A 17863-nucleotide genomic window follows, 5' to 3' on the forward strand; every position below is an offset into this window, starting at 1 on the left:
GCTCTGAATAAAAAGTCTGCAGCTTCTCTTAGTGTTGTTCAACCTTGAGCCTTGAGTGAAGGTTTATCCATAGCCGAGTGCATCTTCAAGGCAGAGTGGCTCCTCTGAAACTGTCACAGGGTTTTTTTAAAGTCCGAGTTGCTTGGGAAAGCTTAACAAGGATTTCAGCTGCATCTGCCTAATGAGCAACACAAGCACCTCTCATCTCACATCTGCTCCTCTGCGAACGATAACGGTCAGCTGAAAGATGCACAGTTACTGACCAGGCAAGAGTCTCTGCAGTGTTGTGAGTAACTCAGAGTTGTGACAAATTTCAGACTCCACAGATGATCTATAATGTCGATCCCATGTTGTGAATGTATTCCAATAGAGGGTGCCACTGCACTACACTCTGCTAAAGGCTCGGACCGTCAAAAGGAAAATAATTGACTTACAAATCAGATGATCGAAGGAAAGTAATCCGGATGCTTTACACTCACTCAGTGTTTAGTAGTTTGTTAAGCATTGGGTTCAACCCAAATCTTCAAGGATAGAGTCACAATTTTTCAAGTCTGTCCTAAAATAATAATCAGGTGCCCAAATGAATATTGAGGCACGTTGTTCTTGCTGTAATAATTGTTCCTGTTCATACTGACCATTTGAAGATCCCTTCATGATGCACTTACAGAGTAAGTGACGGGGAACAAAATCCACAGTCCTCCTCCTGTGCAAAAATGTATTTAAATGTTTATCTGAAGATGTCCAGCTGAGTGAAATCAAGTAGATATCTTACATTTTTACAGTCTTTTTAGAGCCCAATTCCCTCTTTTGGTTACGATTCTTTCATTGCATCTCAACAGGGAAACACTGTCAGTCAAAACACAGAGGGATTTTTTTTTTTACTCAAAAGACTTACTTAAAGATATGGACTTTATTTGTCTAACTCAGGCAGCTGAAATCTAGTATTAACTGGATTTTATTAAATTATATTTACATTTTTTCCCAACATGAAATTACGTTTCAAAGATGCCTTCTGCCAAGAATGAAAATCTGGTGCAGAGATATTGAATCCTTAATTGATTTATGTATTTGCTGGCCTTGAGGTAATCAAATATAAATATATTGAGTCTAAATTATGCTGGACTCAATACAAGGTTGTTTTTTTGACAGTAGAGTGTAAATTCCCACCAGGTTGCTAAAACCCAAAATCCTCAGAAGAAATTATGAGGACATGATCTCAATTGTAGTTAAGGTCCAAAGTGTAACTTAACACTTTATATGAGATCAATCATAAACTTCTGAAGGTTTCAAAGATCAAATGCTCCAGTGTACAGGATTTGTGCATCTATCCATCCATCCATTTTTCGCTGCTTATCCGGGACAGGGTCACGGTGTTATTAGGCTGAGTAAGGCTCTATATCCATATAAAGCAAATATAATGCAAGAATGAATATTGTAGTGTTTTTATAGGACATCAAATCCATCACATGCACATATTTGAAAGTAAGCCCATAAACTCAAGTCACATATTTTCATTTCATTTCAAAATTACATTTTCTTGCCTTAATGCATAAAGATGTTCATTGCAAAGCTTTTGATGCCATTCTAATCTTTTGTAGATTTTCCCATTCATGGCCTCTAAGTTCACTTCCTGATAAGACACTCTTTATGAAAGGCTTAAGTAATAATTAATGGCTTTACTAGTAGATAATGAGTCATTAACTAATGCTTTTTAGATCAGTTGTTAGACACACTGTAATTAAGAAGAGCTTCTGGATTACCAGGTTGTGAAAAATATCTTAGGTTGGTGTTTATCTTCAAATGAACATGTTGCCTGAATGAAAAATGACATAGGATTTGGTCCAAAATCCATTTATGAACAACTTATTAAAGGACTGGTACAAAAATGTTCAATTCTTTCTTAAAATAACAGTCAACAGTTTCTTTCTGTAATCATTCATCCTGTTCATATTGATCATTAGATCCCTTCATAAAGTACTATACTATAATACTAGCCTCCTTCTGTGCAACAATGGATTTAAAAGTTTATCTGAGGCTAATATGAAGCTTCAGCCATCCAAATGAGTTCTTTTTGGAGCCAATTTCCCTTTTTGTTATTTCCTCCACAGCTCAACAGGGAAACACTGTGTGAGGAAACACAAAGAGGGAATTTGATGCTAAAAAGACTGTAAATGTGGCAGATATCAACTTAATATGACTAATTCAGACTGTTGAAGCCTCATATAAGTTTCACATCAACTTTTAAATGACTGTGTGGACACACAGTGGATTTTTTTCCGCCATCACTTACATTGAAAGCACATTTGAAGAGGATCTTTAAATAGTCAGTATGAACAGGAGGAATGATTACAATGAGGAAAACATCTTTCAGTGTTCATATACACACCTTTGTTTTAAGACAAACATGAAAAGATGTGAACCTATCCTTTAAACAACTTCAGACTTTATGCATTGTTATAATAACCCTTTATTGATATTGTAGCAACACTTAAAACTGTGGACCTGACAGATTGTAAGAATTGAATTAAAATTAGTGCATTATTACCAAACAATTACATGTCTACCAACAATCTGTTCTTATTAAAAGCTCATAACTAATCTATAAAGTAGAAGTAGGCTACATTAATTATTAGCAGTAGTTAGAAACAAGTAATTAATTACAGTTATTAAAAAGTAGCTACCACATTAAAAGTAATTTCTGGTGATGGTGAAGCTGAGGCTACAAGCTTATCTCGAGTTATTCTGAGGCCATAAAATGTGCGATGTTTATTCCTCAGACGTGTCAGTAAGTGGATTTGTAGCTACTGTGCGCCGCTGTCACGCCGCAGTGATCGATGGGACACAAGCCCCTGCCCTGCCCTGCCCTGCCCGGGGACCCTCTCCAATGATAAGTCGCGCCCCCCAGAGAGGTGATGTTCAGTCTTGCGCCCGCACATTGAGATGATGTATAATACGTGCCTTATTCCTTTTGCAATTTATTGGCGGCGTATGGAAGCTCCAAGCTTTCACACGCCTTGCTCACGACATGATCCTATTGGATGAGTGGGGTAGGGGATAGTGAGTGAGTGGGAGGGGGAGAGAGAGAGAGAGAGAGAGAGAGAGAGAGAGAGAGAGAGAGAGAGAGAGAGAGAGAGAGAGAGAGAGAGAGAGAGAGAGAGAGAGATGGGGAGCTCATGTCTTTCCATCGGCAGAGGCACATTGCTCATTGAAAGGCTCCAGATGCCTTTACAGAAAACGATCTGCCAGCTGTGTGGATTGACTCTTCCTTGTTAAATCACCTACATGTGAACATATTTTTCTGTCACCGAAAAGAAAACGATTATGGGTTTGAATACAATTTCCCAACACGTGGAAAGCTTATTTGTGATGCTCGCGGCTGTGCGCAAGTCCTCCCTGTGATGGAGGAGCGCGGCGGTGGTGCATCGGTGGAAATGAGTGAGGGGTGCAGAGGAGATCATCAATGAAGAGACCGAGGGCTCCTGTGCGTTTGGGCAAGGTCAGAGTCTAGCCTGGATGTGATTATGTCCATGTGGAGACAACAAGGGCGGACTTTTACGCTTCCTCTCTGGGGAAGAGGTCACCTGGGGATGTCCACTGAAAAACCAAGAGTTTCTCTCTCTGTGTGTTGGATTGCAGAGGCAACGAAAATTCCTCCATCTGCATGATCATGGTTGAGATTTCTGATTTCTGACAACCTCCAAGCTGCGTGGGCTTCTTTCCTTTCACCTTCCCCAACAGCCTGGAGATAAAGTTTCCCCTCTCTGCTCGACGGGTTGCAAGATTTATTCGCTCGTCGATTCGTTTAATTGCACGCAGTTGAGCCCGGTTGAGGTGACTGAGGGGTTGCCTGGTTAAAGGGGAAGCGGTGGGACTGAATTCCACCGGAGTGGCAACAAAAGAGCGGCGGCCAGCTGCGTTTTTGGACGGGTCACATCTGTCGTTGTCGTCGTCGCTGTCCATGGTGCTGAACTCGTGTTCCAGGAATGGTGGAGACGCTGAGTATCGCAGTCATCGGTGCTCCCGGAGTGGGGAAAACTTCTATAATCCGCCAGTTCATCTATAACGACTTCTCGGAGGTGTACACTCCGACCAGGACCAGATATGTGTACAGACCCTCCGTCATACTGAACGGGAACATGTATGAACTGAAGATTTTGGACGTCCCGCCAATCTCCTCTTTTCCATCAAGCTCCAGCCAGGTATACTGTTTTAGGACTGTGTAGATTCTTCCTAAAGCTTTAACTTTATTAGATGATTTATAAAGCTGAGCCTCTTCCCTTATGGTGATTCAGATCTCATTAATTTAATGTCCACTTATTTTTTACAAGGGCCCTTCTGTCTACAACCTCGGGCATTGCTCAAAGACAAAAACACCAATTTTATTTATTCTTCTATCACTATCAGATGTCCCCAGTCTACTAGTTGCTATGGAGACCTGATTTAAAGCCTTGGAGAGCTTCACTTTGACGTTGTAAACTGTGTGTGTGTGTGTGTGTGTGTGTGTGTGTGTGTGTGTGTGTGTGTGTGTGTGTGTGTGTGTGTGTGTGTGTCTCAAACCCCTTCATGAGGGAGCAATGCCAGCTTGCATATTGTTGTTAATTAATCATTGCATGTCTTCTACAGACTTCTTATAAGAGCAGTGTTGAGTGTCACATATTGAGCTGAGTTGATAACAGTATGCTTGAGTCTGGCTTGTATGCACAGGAAATAATAGCTGCAGGCGCTGCCACAGCACCTGGTCAAACTCCCAATTTAAAAATAGAACAGGCTGCCCTTTCATTCCTGGCCACAGGTCATATGCCACACCTCATTAGGTGGAGACACATGTGATTGCAGGTTCATCATCAGTGAATTGCACTGCAGATCCAAACGCTCAAGATGTGTAGCCTGTTGTTTGTGGCTTTGTAGCTTTGTTTTCTTCCTGCCATGAATGTTAACTCTGGTTGTCTTTATGTAGCATTTCATCTCTGGATGTTTTTATTTCTAAAGACTGGCTCAGTCTTTTCAAGCCTCTCTTAAAACAATACAATATGTAATGGAAGGTAAGTTTATTTGGAAATCACCTTTCAACAACCATACAAGTCAATGTGCTTCACATAAAACAGAAAAGGCACTGTAAAAAAACACAAGACATACAAAGATACATTTAAATAGAATTAAAAAGAGTTACATGGAAAATGAAAATAAGCTTAAATAGAAAACGGGAGACTAAAAATGACAGTGCAGCTACAGCAAGGTGCAAGATATAAATGAAAAGCATCAAATTTGATTAAAAGGTGGGTAGGTAGGCTTTTAATGTAGGCTCGCATTAAAAAGCATTAATGGATGTTGTAATTGTTCCTCTTCTCCATTTTGGCCTTAAATAGATCCTTTCTAGTCCAGTTTTGATGTAAGTGATGAGAGCCAGTCCTTGTTTTATGCAAAAATATTTTTTAAAGTTCAGCCAAAGCTTATATGAAGCTTTAACAGTGTGAGTTGGCCTAATTAAACAGGTATATTGTAAAGTTACAGTCTTTTTTTTTTACCAAACTCCATCTTTGTTACTATCTCTCCACTGTAGTTCAGCAAGGAAACTCTGTGAAAACACAAAGAGGGAATTAAGGCTGCAATTAACAATTATTTTCATTATTGACTCATATATCTAATATTTTCTTCTCTCATCTGATGTCTTGTTTTATCTGACCAACAGTCCAAAACCAAAAGATATTCGGTTTTCCATCACAGAAGACAATTAAAACCATTAAATCCTCACTTTTGAGAAGCTGGAACTAGCAAATGTTTGATACTAATAATAATAATAATAATAATAATAATAACTTCAATTTATATAGCGCCTTTCAAAATACCCAAGGTCGCTTTACAAGAGTGGGAGTAGGGGGCTAGGGGCAGGGTGGGGGTTTAGGGAGGGTAGGCAAGAGAGAAGAGGTGTGTTTTGAGGTGCTTTTGGAACTGTGTCAGAGAAGTAGCGGAACGGATAGGAGGGGGCAGGGTGTTCCAAAGGGTAGGGGCAATTGCACAGAAAGCCCTGTCACCAAAGGTCTTGAGTCTGGTGCGGGGAGTGGAGAGTAAGTCCTTGCTGGTGGAGCGCAGGGACCATGACTGGGTGTACGGGTGGAGGAGGTCAGTGATGTACTTGGGTGCCAGTGAGTGAAGTGATTTGTAGGTGAGGAGGAGGATTTTGTAGCTGATGCGTTGTTTGATTGGCAGCCAGTGGAGTTTCTTGAGGATGGGGGTGATGTGCTGCCAGGGCTTGGTGTGGGTTAACACCCTGGCAGCTGAGTTCTGGACATACTGCAATCTGTCTAGGGCTTTGTTGGGCAGCCCAGACAGGACACTATTGCAGTAGTCCAGACGGGAGGTGACAAAAGCATGAATGAGGGTTTCGGTGACTGAGTCGGTGAGTGACGGCCGGAGTCTTGAAATGTTACGGAGGTGAAAGAAGGCAGATTTGGTGATGCTCTGGATGTGGAAATTGAATGAGAGTGTGGGGTCCAGGATGACGCCCAGGTTCCGCACTTTGGGAGATGGGGAGGTGGGACAGCCGTCGATGACCAGGGTGAGGTCTCCAACCTTCCTGAGCAGTGGTGCTGGGGCCACCACCATGAGCTCTGTCTTGTTGGTGTTGAGTTTCAGAAGGTTGTTGGTCATCCAGGTTTTGATATCGTGCAGACAGTTGTTGAGTTTTATTGGTGGGAGTTGTGAGGAGGGCTTGGTGCTGACGTACAGTTGGGTGTCGTCTGCATAACAGTGGAAACTGAGTCCATGGTTGCGGATGATCTGACCGAGGGGGAGCAAGTAGATGGTAAAGAGGAGGGGGCCAAGGACAGATCCCTGGGGGACGCCATGGTTAACTGTTGCAGTGGTGGAGTAGGAGCCTTGCAGAGTGATGTATTGTTTACGGTTGGAGAGGTACTGAAATTATTATTCAATTATCATTATTAGTTTCAAGTTTCAATGATTGATTAATTGACTAATCACTGCAGCTATAAATTTATTTGGAAGATAACCATTTGATTTGTTTGACTAAGACTGCAGAAGCCTCATGAAGGAAACATTTTCAAATGGAACGATTGCAGATTTTTTTCCCATCACTTATATTAAAATCACTTTAGGAAGGGTTCTCGGTTAATATATTACCTCAGCCAATAACTCTTTCAGTGTGAGTGTTGTTTTAAGACAGACCTGAAAAACTGTGAAGCTATACTTTAAGACAAAAAGCCTCTTGGTATATTTCTCTTCTTCTCTTTACCGGTAAAGGAGTACAAAAAGTATATCTGTGTATGTCACACATCTTTGGTTGTTGCACTCCAACCTTTTGTCTATTTGAAGTGTGTGTTTGACTGCCACTGTCCACTGCAGCCTCAGCGCAGAGGCTGTGATGCTTTCAAGATAGAAATCTCCAAGGTCACCACACCGAGCTGCCACACAACACCTGACTGCTGCCGCTGCTGATCATTTCTCTTCTTCTCTCCCCTTCGGTGTCACACATAGCCCTCCTAAGAACAGCTGTGGTTATCTACACAGAGGAGGTGCCACTGAGAAAATGAGATCAGGCCAAAGAGGAGACAAAAAAAGAGCAGCTTGAGTGTGAGGCCTCCCAGAGTGTTGGTTTGCTGTGCGCTCCGAGAACCCGGCATTAACACAGTAAACATCTGACAGGCAGGTGGAGAGGCCAGAGCGATCATCTTGTCAAGCTTTTGTTAGAATTACCCATAGCTGTTCAACCAGATTAAACATTTTGATATACGGCGTTAAGGAGTCTGCTGTGCGGTTCACTGTTACCTCCCCACGGAGACCCCCAGTAAAGACACCCTGATTGAGTTTTCTCTGTCTTCAGCTAAACGGTGCTTAACCCCCATTAGGGAAAAGGCTGTTAGGTGTGAGCAGAAAGCAGGAATAAGACAGGATGAGTCTCATGAGTTTACGTGTGTGAGTGTGTGTGTGTTTCCCAAGCCTTGAGTCACACGAGAAAGCTTTTAAGCACAAGCAGCTTTCATCATTTCCTAGTGGAGCATGTTGTATCACACTGTGTGAACATTTCATCCTCGTTTTGGAGTGGTAGTGTAGTGAGTCGGCGCCTGTTGTCTGGCCCTTTTGTGGAAGGTTCAGCCTGAAAAAACCATTAGCTGAGTGCTGCCACAACATTTCTATCAGACAGATTTATGGTTACTCATTTGCTCAAGAACGACCCTGCGAGGTCTGCTGTACTTTTTCTTCCCATTCCTATCATGTCCTTCTTGTTCTGAAGCCCGTTCTCTTGCTTTGTCTGGTGACGTCCTCTGTGCATAGCAAGAGCTGTGATGTGACACAGGGCATTTCTGACTCACTGGTCAGCTCTGTATTTACCCCGTGGGCAGATAAATGCAACCCAGGTTAGGGGGATTGGACACATTGAGTAGCAAGTACCGCCAGCACAAAGAGACCTGATTGAAATTTACTTGCTGTACACAGTAGATTGAATTAAAGCACAGTTCCCTCCTAGAAGACTGCTGGGAATAAAAGACCAGCAGAGGAGACAGAAGGAATTTGCTGCAGTCAATTAGAGAGGTTGCACAGAGTTTAATGGACATTGTCAAAGTATTGAGGTTTTATAATGTCCCCTGAAACATGTGATGAATAAGCTGCAGAATAGAGTGAGTCAATACGCCTCCATGCTTATGCAGCATGGCAATTTCTTATCAGTTCATATTATACTTGAGAGAAGAAGAGTAACATTCTGACATGCTACTTGTGACCCCATTTCAACTACGTACTTTTTGTCCTCTCCAATGCCGGAGAAAAGGCAAGATTCCTGTTATTTTACTGTGAGGCTGTGTCGGTGTAATGATTTGTTTGCTTTGCTTTATGTGTATCTGTTGCTGATAACATTGCATTTAGAGAGCATCTGTCACAGTTTGTCAATAGGGTGTGGTGACAGATGGATTTAAGCCTGACAGCGGATTCGTCAAAGATTTTTTCTTGTTCTTACCATAATGTATCTCCATGACTTCCTCCCACACAAAATGCTCCCTCTCTTCCTCCCTTCCCTGCGCTCCCTGGACATTTTTCTAAGTTATCTCTGTCAATACTCTCTGCGATAACAGGGTGGAAATTATTGCTTTTCATGTCACACATTGTGTCATTTTGACACTCATAGACTGGGTGGAAATAACGCATGCATAAAAATCATGCATGTGTGCAATTATGAGGTGTACAAACCATCTTGGTGTTTGTGCGTTAAAGTTACAAGAGTAGCAGGTACATGGAGACTTTTAAAATTATATTAAATGAAGGGTCTGGTTATTTTCTATATTTGTTTTTTTGTCAACAAATCTCATGTAAAAAGTCAAACCAGCAATGAACTCATCCTGCTCAGTATCGTGTGTATCCAAAGTATGATACACCTTATTCCTCTGTGCCTCTGTGTTGTCCAAAAACTATTGAAAACACGTCAGTGAGTCACACCGCTGCACTGGGTGACATGTTCCTGCGACCCTCAAGATTATGGTCACAGTAATTTGTTTAAAAAACTGCTCCAAAGTATGACCATATTTCCCAAAATGTGCCATATGGATCCATTTTAAAAGTAATATTTTTTGATTCTATGTGAGAAACCAGCAAAAACTGTCCTGCCATATGTAGTCATTGAGTAATGGAAATCTCATCTCTAGGGGATGTAATAGATTTTAATTTCAAATCAGCTGGCATGGCCTATGTGTGACATATCTCTAATTGCTCAACACCCTTCCCCCACCAGGTTACACTGTCCTCCCTCCTGTGCTTGAGTATTGATCCATTACATCCAACCATTACCGTTAAGCTGCCTCCCTTAATATCGTGAGACTCAACAGCTTTGGCATAGCCTGCTAAAAACTGACCGTGGCCTGCGGTTGTCAGGGAAACATGTTCTGTTTGGCTCCTGAGGAGCGAAGGATGAGATGCTCTTTTCTGCATAGTGTTAAGAAGACCGACTGGAGGCTACAGACTGTGGCACCACACTTCAGATTCACACTGCCTCAAGCACACTTTCACATTCAGAGAACATACACAAATAAACATGCCCAGATAGCATTTTAAATTTATTTCACTCCGTATTGCTGCAACGTCTTTTCTTAATATCTTGTCTCTTGTTTGGTTGTGAACGGATTGGACGGTTGTGAAGAAGAGTAGAGCAGCTGTTTCTAGCCCCTCCTCCACATTTAAAAACAGGACGTGGATAACAAAGAGATGCGTATGGAAGACGAGAACAGCCGTGCTTGCGATTTTTGAATGCCATTATCTCAAGATTATCAGGCTGAGAGGTTATATTTTCTTGGATGTCAAACACTATGAATATGTCTCGCTATATCCATGCATGGATATACAATGCTCATTTGACATCAGAAGTGAGAATGCCTGAATGAGTCATCCATTTCATGAGAACAGTAATTCAAAGCCTCAGAACAATAAATAAATAAACATAACCTTAACCATTCACTGCAAAGCATACCCCACTGATGGTGATGATGATGGCTCAGTTTACACCACTAAGACTATTATAGATGTAGACTTGGTTCACTGTAATGGACAATGCATGGGGGAATGGCATGCGCTGATTAAAAAAAAAGTTAATTTTCTCTAGATAACAAAATAATTAACTTGTGATCTTGAGATAATTGCTTCAAAGAAAAAAATCAAGCACATCCATTCTTGGCTTCTTTAGATATGAGATGAGAACACAAGCTTCTATTTTTAGCCCCACAGAGATGTGAAGCTGCAACTGAAGCCAGTGTGCTTCTCACGTAGTCAGCTGCCTCAACTATCACAAGAGTGTGAGCTGTGATGAGCTGCAGTGTTATGACAGTCTTGTCATTTTCTTGTTTGTCTGGCAAAAAATAGGTGAATATATTCTCAAATATTTGCCTGCTAGGCACAGCTTTGAAATGGAATTGTATTGGACACTCAAAAGAAGCGATAAGAAGAAATTACAGTGGATATCAGACTGTCTCTCCTGCTCCCTCAAAACTGATTCAACCTGGAAAGAGATAGGAAAAAAAATCACACTTTCTACCAATTTGTACAAATCGCAGTCCCCTTCCTTCTCTGCCCTCTCTTTCACTCTTGATAGCAGTGCTCTTAGTACCACATGTTCATCTCCCTGCCTGATCGGCCTCTTTATCTGTCTCCAGATGTATGAGGCTGGCGAGGTTGTCTCTGCCTCACACTCACCCTGACACAAACTCAGCAAGCCCTCTTCCACATTAAATGAAGTTAATTAATCATTGCTGACACAGATGTATTAGCATGATCATCATTATAAGTTACAATGATCATCGCCTGCTCCTTTAGCCTCCTCTGTCACAGATTATCAGTTGATTGTATTGATACAGATTGCCTGTATAATATGTTGATTTGAAAAGCATATTTTCTCCAACCTAGAGAGCGCTGTGATAGGATTTCTCACATTTCTATTTCAATTTACACAAGCTGTTGCAGGTGGTAGGTGAAATAATGTCAGCAACATATGGAAATGTACTTTAACACTGTAACAAATTAATCACTGTCATAATCACTGTGATGAAGGTGGATCACAGGGGCTCAAAAGCTCATCACAAGCATAAAAATTAAGAGGGCTGACAATCAGCACTTTGATAACTGATTTTTCAAAGCAACATGATACAACAGACAGACCCAAATTGTCTGTGCATGGGGTACAGGTGCATCAGTCAAAAACAATATGACAAACTATTTACTACGTCAAGCAGAACAGCTTTGAAAATTATGACAGAAAAACAGAAAAAAATGCTTCTACAAAGATGAAGCAATTATCACATATGGATTGTGTGTTGGGACATTTCAAACACAGAAATAATATATATTTTGTAAATCTTTTCTGTGCTAAAAATGTCCCCTCACAGGCTAAGAGTTTAAGAACAAACACAATGCCACGGTCACAAGGTGAAACAAGCTTACTGAGAGCTGACAAATGCTGACAGTTTAACTACTTCAGACTTAAAGGAATAGTTTAAGATTTTGGCTAATAATTACTTCCTCACACTCTTTTGGAGTATTAGATAAGTGACTTCCTGAAGTCTCGGCTGGTTTTCTGACAAACTCACAGGGACAAGAAGTCACTGTTCCCAGCCAAGAAGTACTCTGGAACATAATCGCTCATAAAACCAAAACGTGCTTTTTAAATTTTGGGCTTTGTCCAGCTTAAACACACAAGGTAAAACGTGTTAAATGGTGAGCTCTATAGGCTCTGATAGATGGATGTTATTACCTTTGGACACAGCCAGACTAGCTACTTTCCTTTATTTCCAGTGTTTGTTCTAAGCTAAGCTAAGCAGCTGCTCCACCAGCTTTATATTTTGTGTTCAGACATGAGAGTGGCATCAATCCACTCATCCAACTCTTGGCAAGAAAGTAAGTAACACTTCCCAAAATTCCAAAAAATCCTCCTTGATGATTATATTATAATTCCTTAACTCTATGTACAATATATTGTGCACAAAGTGTTGTATCCACTGTTTGCTTGCTAAATTGAATTGAATTGAACTGAACTTGGTTCCTGACAGTCTCAGTCTCCAGACCTTCATTAGCAGTGCGCAGGCACCCCAGAGGATATTTTGACACCCTCTCTGCTCATCTCTTGATCCACCGCTGCCCTTTTCATCTTTTCAACATTCTCTCAGGGCTTCGTTTGTTTTCTCATTTCCCTCAACAGATCTTTTCTTCCCACCCCCTGAAGTTCCTCTATTTTCTTCTCCCTCTTTTATCAGATCAAATGCTTATAAATTAATTGCATGCTGTTAGAGGCGGTGAGGGTGGTGGTGGTGGTGGGTTGGTGAGAGCATGGGGAAACAGCATGAATAGAAGAACGGGTCACTGTGTTTCTACTGAAACAACTGTCCCCCAGTAAGGTGCACTTTAATTACAGTTTGAAACTCATTAGCATTAAACAAATGTTCCAGTTTGTCCCAATGAATGTGCACTGCATCACAAAGCTTAGCCAAGATGCAAAATAAGTAATACAGTATGTGTTTCTATTTCTTCTCCTGACAGAAGGCTCCATGTTTCCTTATTATAAGCTGTTACTGCCGTCATTGTCCTTGAGCATGTGTAGCTAGGACACAGCGCTTACTGCTGGGCAGTCAACATGTTTTATGACTTTGTTGGGGGCTGTTAGGCTACCAAAGCCATGCCAGCTCTAAGACTTCATTGACTCTGCCGTTTCTTTTTATAGAGGATACGCAGCAGAGACAGGTGAATTATGTAATTACGTTGTTTCACAATAATTAAAGAAAAATGGTGTTTCGCTGCTGTCTACTGTTATTGTTTAGTATAAGGTTAGCTTGTCAATCATTAACTACCCAGGCTACATGGACTTTTGAAACCAAAAATGATTGCACAGTGGTGAAAGAACTTCTTACAAAAACATTAACATCATAATGCATAAAAATCTCTGTCTCTTGCTCCAAGTGCCACAATAAATCCTATCCTACAAGACAACTAAGGTTTTAAGCCATGCTAGCAGCACTGGTGCTGTGGATGGCAATGTCTGTCTCTCATTTGGTTGGTCAGTGTACCATTTTGGTCCAGGATATATCTAATTGATAGATTGCCATCACGTTTTCATCTAGCAACATCACCAGGTCAAAATCTTAATATGTCTAATGCATTAGTATTAACTGTACAGGCTGAATTGTACTTGTTAAGTAGCAAATGATAGCATGCTAACATGCCAAACTAAGGTCTTGAACATGGTAAACGTTACAAACATCAACATGTTTGCATTGTCATTGTGAATATCTTAGCAAGCTGATGTTATCAGAGCCGCTGGCATGGCTGTAGATTCTTTGTTTTTTATTCATAATCATCAATCAAATTCTTTGTTTATTATTTATAATAATCAATCAACCAATCAGTCAATCAATATCAATCAATCAATAGTTTTTCCAGTTTTCCCACGAGAGTAAACTCTTATGGTTTTTGACTGTTGTTCAGACAAGACAAGTAATTTGAGTATAACTTGGACTTAAGAAAATGACATTTATTTTCTGACATTTTATACACTGATCAGTGTTATTACAGAAAAATGTATTAAAGACGATATTTGTGAGACCTATTGATAATAATTATTAGTTGCAGCCACAAAGCCCTATGATATAGTAATACTGCTTTGTCAACAGTGCTGTGCACACAATTTGATAAAATCAAAAACTCTACAACATATGAGCATAATTTAAACTAAAAGTCTCTAAGCTAGATTTTGGAGTCCCTCTTGAACACCAAGACCACAAGATGGAGGACCTACCATTGTTTGTATTGTGTACCTCAGTTTGCAAATTTCTAATAAATGTTTGATTCATCAAATTAGGTATACCCAAAATACATGGTTTAAACTCACACAAAGCTTACAGTTGGGTGTAAGTACAGTATATTTATTAGTTTGCATATCTAAGCTTTTCTCTGTGTCTCTCATTTAGGAGTGGCTGGACTTGCGTTGCAGAGGTGTTCGCAATGCCAATGCCTACATCCTGGTGTACGACATCTGCTGTGTGGAGAGCTTTGAATACGTCAAGATGATCAGACAGCAGATAGTGGAGCACAGGTATGGTCAATGGCGCAATGATAGTTGCTGGACATACAACTGACATACAGCTTGTTAACCCTCATTGGTGACAACTAATGACATCACTGTTTCACCCGTCTGTGGACAGCATGTAATTTCACAACCCTGCCACAAAGTCGTACAATTACACATTTGTGACAGGGTGACAGTGATAGATAGTCTGCTTGTGGTGATATCTTTTAATTCAGCGCTCTCTTCCCCACATCCTGACAGTTTAGTAATGACATTTGAATCTGGCATTGCTGAATGCGAGCTGCCTGAGATGTCATTGGTGATTTAAAGAGTATTATTAGGATATTCCTGCTTTTATTGGGCAGAGAACAGCAGTTAAGACAGAAAACAAAAGAATAACATACAGTAGGACAAAGGCTCCTAGCTAGCTAACATACTGTACATGAGCCACAGACTCATTTGCCAACACCAGTGTTAACAAAAGACCAGTGAAAAAGCATCACCTGCTCTATAATCCTCGCTGGCATACTCGCATATATTTACATACTGAAAGGTACAATGAGTGGCCCCATTTGATCTGTTATGTCGTACAATAACATGTCCGAACTGCTACTGCAGAGTTGATCCCCACCTTCCTGCAGCTCCAAATGTGTTACCACAAATGTTTATGGCCCGTGACAGAAAACCATTATTACCAGCAGCTGGAGGAGGAAAGGTGAATGCAACATGAATGGAAAACAGGAGAAATGTGTAATCATAGGACAAAGATCTAAGGTGGAGAAGGGAAGGGAAGATGGGTGAAGGGACAGATACTGTGCAAATGAACTGAAATCATGAATAATGGAGGTTGGTGCAGCACAGGGTGGCAGTGCTTTTGTCAACTATAAAGAAATTAGCTTGCTGTTTATTACCTTAGATGGGCAAACACAAACACACACACACACACACACACACACACACACACACACACACACACACACACACACACACACACACACACACACACACACACACACACACACACACACACACAGTATATGTAGATATTTGAAATGCTCCTCAATGTTCTACAGGCATACACTCCAAATGATCTATTTTTTTCTGCTCTATTTTTTTAGCCCTTTAGCATGAAGCCTGCGAAGACTCTGAAAAGTGTTGGGTCACGCCGTTACTTCTGTACAGTTTTCCCCTATTTTCACACACACGCATACAGTACACCTTGTTCTACTAAAATACTCCTGCGGATTTGCGAGGAGATATTTTTAAATTTGTTCCGTGAGCACGACCTGTGAAAGGGAGAAAAGTGAAATGATTACCGCAGTATGTTTTTTCAAGTCTTTAAGATTTTCGCTTCAGGCCTCGAATTGACTGTTCATATCTCTCTCTTTTTCTTTCTCTGTCTTCCTCTCTGTTGAGCTTTCTGTCCAGGCACACGAGCAAATATGCGAGTGTGCAAAGCTTTGTCAGAGGATGAGGCACGACATAACAACAAGAAACCTTTATTCATCATAAGGAGGAGCTTATGATTTGTTAAAGCAGCTGCTTGAAAAATGTGCATTTCAGCTGACTTTGACCACAAATGCACTGCACTGTGCATTCATGTTCATAATGTAGTTAATAGAATAATTGTCATCTGTCAGTGTTTCTCGTGAAAAACAATGATTAAAACTACGTACTCAACTGGCTTTGGTACCCAAATAAACAGAGAGTCTTGATAATAGCCTTCATTCCTTCATAGTATTTGCTCCACAATCTAATCCAAGATTTCCTCCAGTAAGGATTTTCTACATTGTTGTACTAAACTGTTGGACTCTCCTCTTCCAATAGAGTATCAGATTAGATTTCCAAACTCCAACCAACCAGGCACGACAGTAAATGGTTGGACTTGATGTTGATCCAATAGATGTTTTCATTAACACTCTAGGGCTATGCGTCACAAACACATCAAGTCATCAGTCACTAATTTATGCCTACCTCTGGTAAACCAGTCACTGCAGAGTGTGGTGGGAGGCCCCTTGAGCCTGTGAGCTCTAATCCTCCAGGCCGCCCACACACACCTTGGAAGGAGGGAAAAACTGCACAGAAATGTTTCACACGCCCAGCCAACCACTCTAACAAACACTGAGATGATAACATATGTGTTTACTGTGCTTTTTGAAGTCAACCTTTGTCCTTTTTACCCCTCACATTTTTCTGTAGGGAAGGCAGCAGCAGTGAGGTGCCAATCCTGGTGGTCGGCAACAAGAGAGATCTGCAGCGGCAGCGCTTCATGCCTCGCAGGGCAGTGTCAGTCCTGGTGAAGAAGACTTGGAAGTGCGGTTATGTGGAATGCTCCGCCAAGTTTAACTGGCACGTAGTCCTGCTCTTCAAGGAGCTGCTGGGCATCGCTGTGGCGCGGGGCATGCGCCAGAACCACACCGCCATCCGTCTGCAGGGGGCGCTACAGAGGAATCGCTGCACCATCATGTGACCCATAGAGCTCCCTCCACCCCTCTCACCTCAGGAGTGAAGCGGCAATGGAGAAAAGGACTTTTTTATCGAAATGGCTGGAAAATTACCCTGTGGCCTCCTGCTTTACTGAGCTGATTTTTCTTAATGAGGTTTATTAGACTCTTGCGCTGTAAAAGACATTCAATTCCATACATGGTCATCCAACCGCTTCCTGGTCATATTCTGCCAGATGTGAAGATGTGAGGAAGGAGGTAGAAAAGGAAGCAGATGAAAACCAATATGACATAGCACAGTTATAATTTTTCTCATATTAGTTAGACAGTTGAGGATTTTGAGGCTGTGCTTTCCAGATTACACAGCAGCAGCCAGGTCTTCTTAACGGTTTTCTTGTGGCTATAGCAGGATGAAAGTTGTGTTTGCGAGACTCAAAATGGAGAGGCAGCAATATCATCGAGTCTTCCTTTTGAACTCAGTAAGGTCAACAGCAGAAGCTAATACCTGACTATTTGGACTTATTTGAGGGTATGTAGTTACTGGTAAACAAAACAGAATAAGAGATAGCAAAAAATAGCTACGTTTTGGTGAGATTATCTAAATGTACAAATAGATATGATTAGATGGTGTTTCTATTTAGATTCTGAAAAAGTAGCCTGCATTGTCCTCATTACATGAATTTTGTAGACATTTTTTTTCTTTCCTGTCCCTATTACATACTTGGCCTACGATAAAAGCTGTTTGTTCAGATGAAGGGTGTTTTAAGCAGCGCAAAATACTGCAGTCCCTTATCATGATGTACTGTAGGACTTTAATCTGCCCCCCCCCCCCCCACTCAGTGTCTGTTTCCGACGAAAATACATTAAATCCACA

At 41.2% G+C, this 17863-nt stretch overlaps 1 protein-coding gene across 2 annotated transcripts; it reads left to right on the forward strand.

The window, feature by feature from the left end:
* Positions 1-3983: 3983 nt before the first annotated feature.
* rasl10a (RAS-like, family 10, member A) lies at positions 3984-17015 on the forward strand. Of its 2 annotated transcripts, none has more exons than XM_062418212.1 (3): positions 3984-4199; positions 14448-14577; positions 16750-17015. In XM_062418212.1, the coding sequence occupies exons 1-3, from the start codon at positions 3984-3986 to the stop codon at positions 17013-17015; spliced, it is 612 nt and encodes a 203-aa protein (XP_062274196.1). The 2 variants fall into 2 exon arrangements, with proteins under 2 accessions (XP_062274196.1, XP_062274197.1); XM_062418213.1 differs by having other exon boundaries at positions 14448-14572; positions 16745-17015.
* Positions 17016-17863: the final 848 nt, after the last annotated feature.

This window comes from Scomber scombrus, chromosome 4, assembly GCF_963691925.1.
Source record: "Scomber scombrus chromosome 4, fScoSco1.1, whole genome shotgun sequence".
In the NCBI taxonomy this organism is placed as follows: domain Eukaryota; kingdom Metazoa; phylum Chordata; class Actinopteri; order Scombriformes; family Scombridae; genus Scomber; species Scomber scombrus.

What these genes read in the sequence shown, in the direction of transcription:
- rasl10a (XM_062418212.1), top strand. Translation starts at nt 3,984, where the DNA reads ATGGTGGAGACGCTGAGTATCGCAGTCATCGGTGCTCCCGGAGTGGGG. An exon ending in TTCCATCAAGCTCCAGCCAG is followed by an intron (nt 4,200 to 14,447) that starts GTATACTGTTTT and finishes TCTCTCATTTAG; the next exon opens with GAGTGGCTGGACTTGCGTTG. An exon ending in GATAGTGGAGCACAGGTATG is followed by an intron (nt 14,578 to 16,749) that starts GTCAATGGCGCA and finishes TCTGTAGGGAAG; the next exon opens with GCAGCAGCAGTGAGGTGCCA.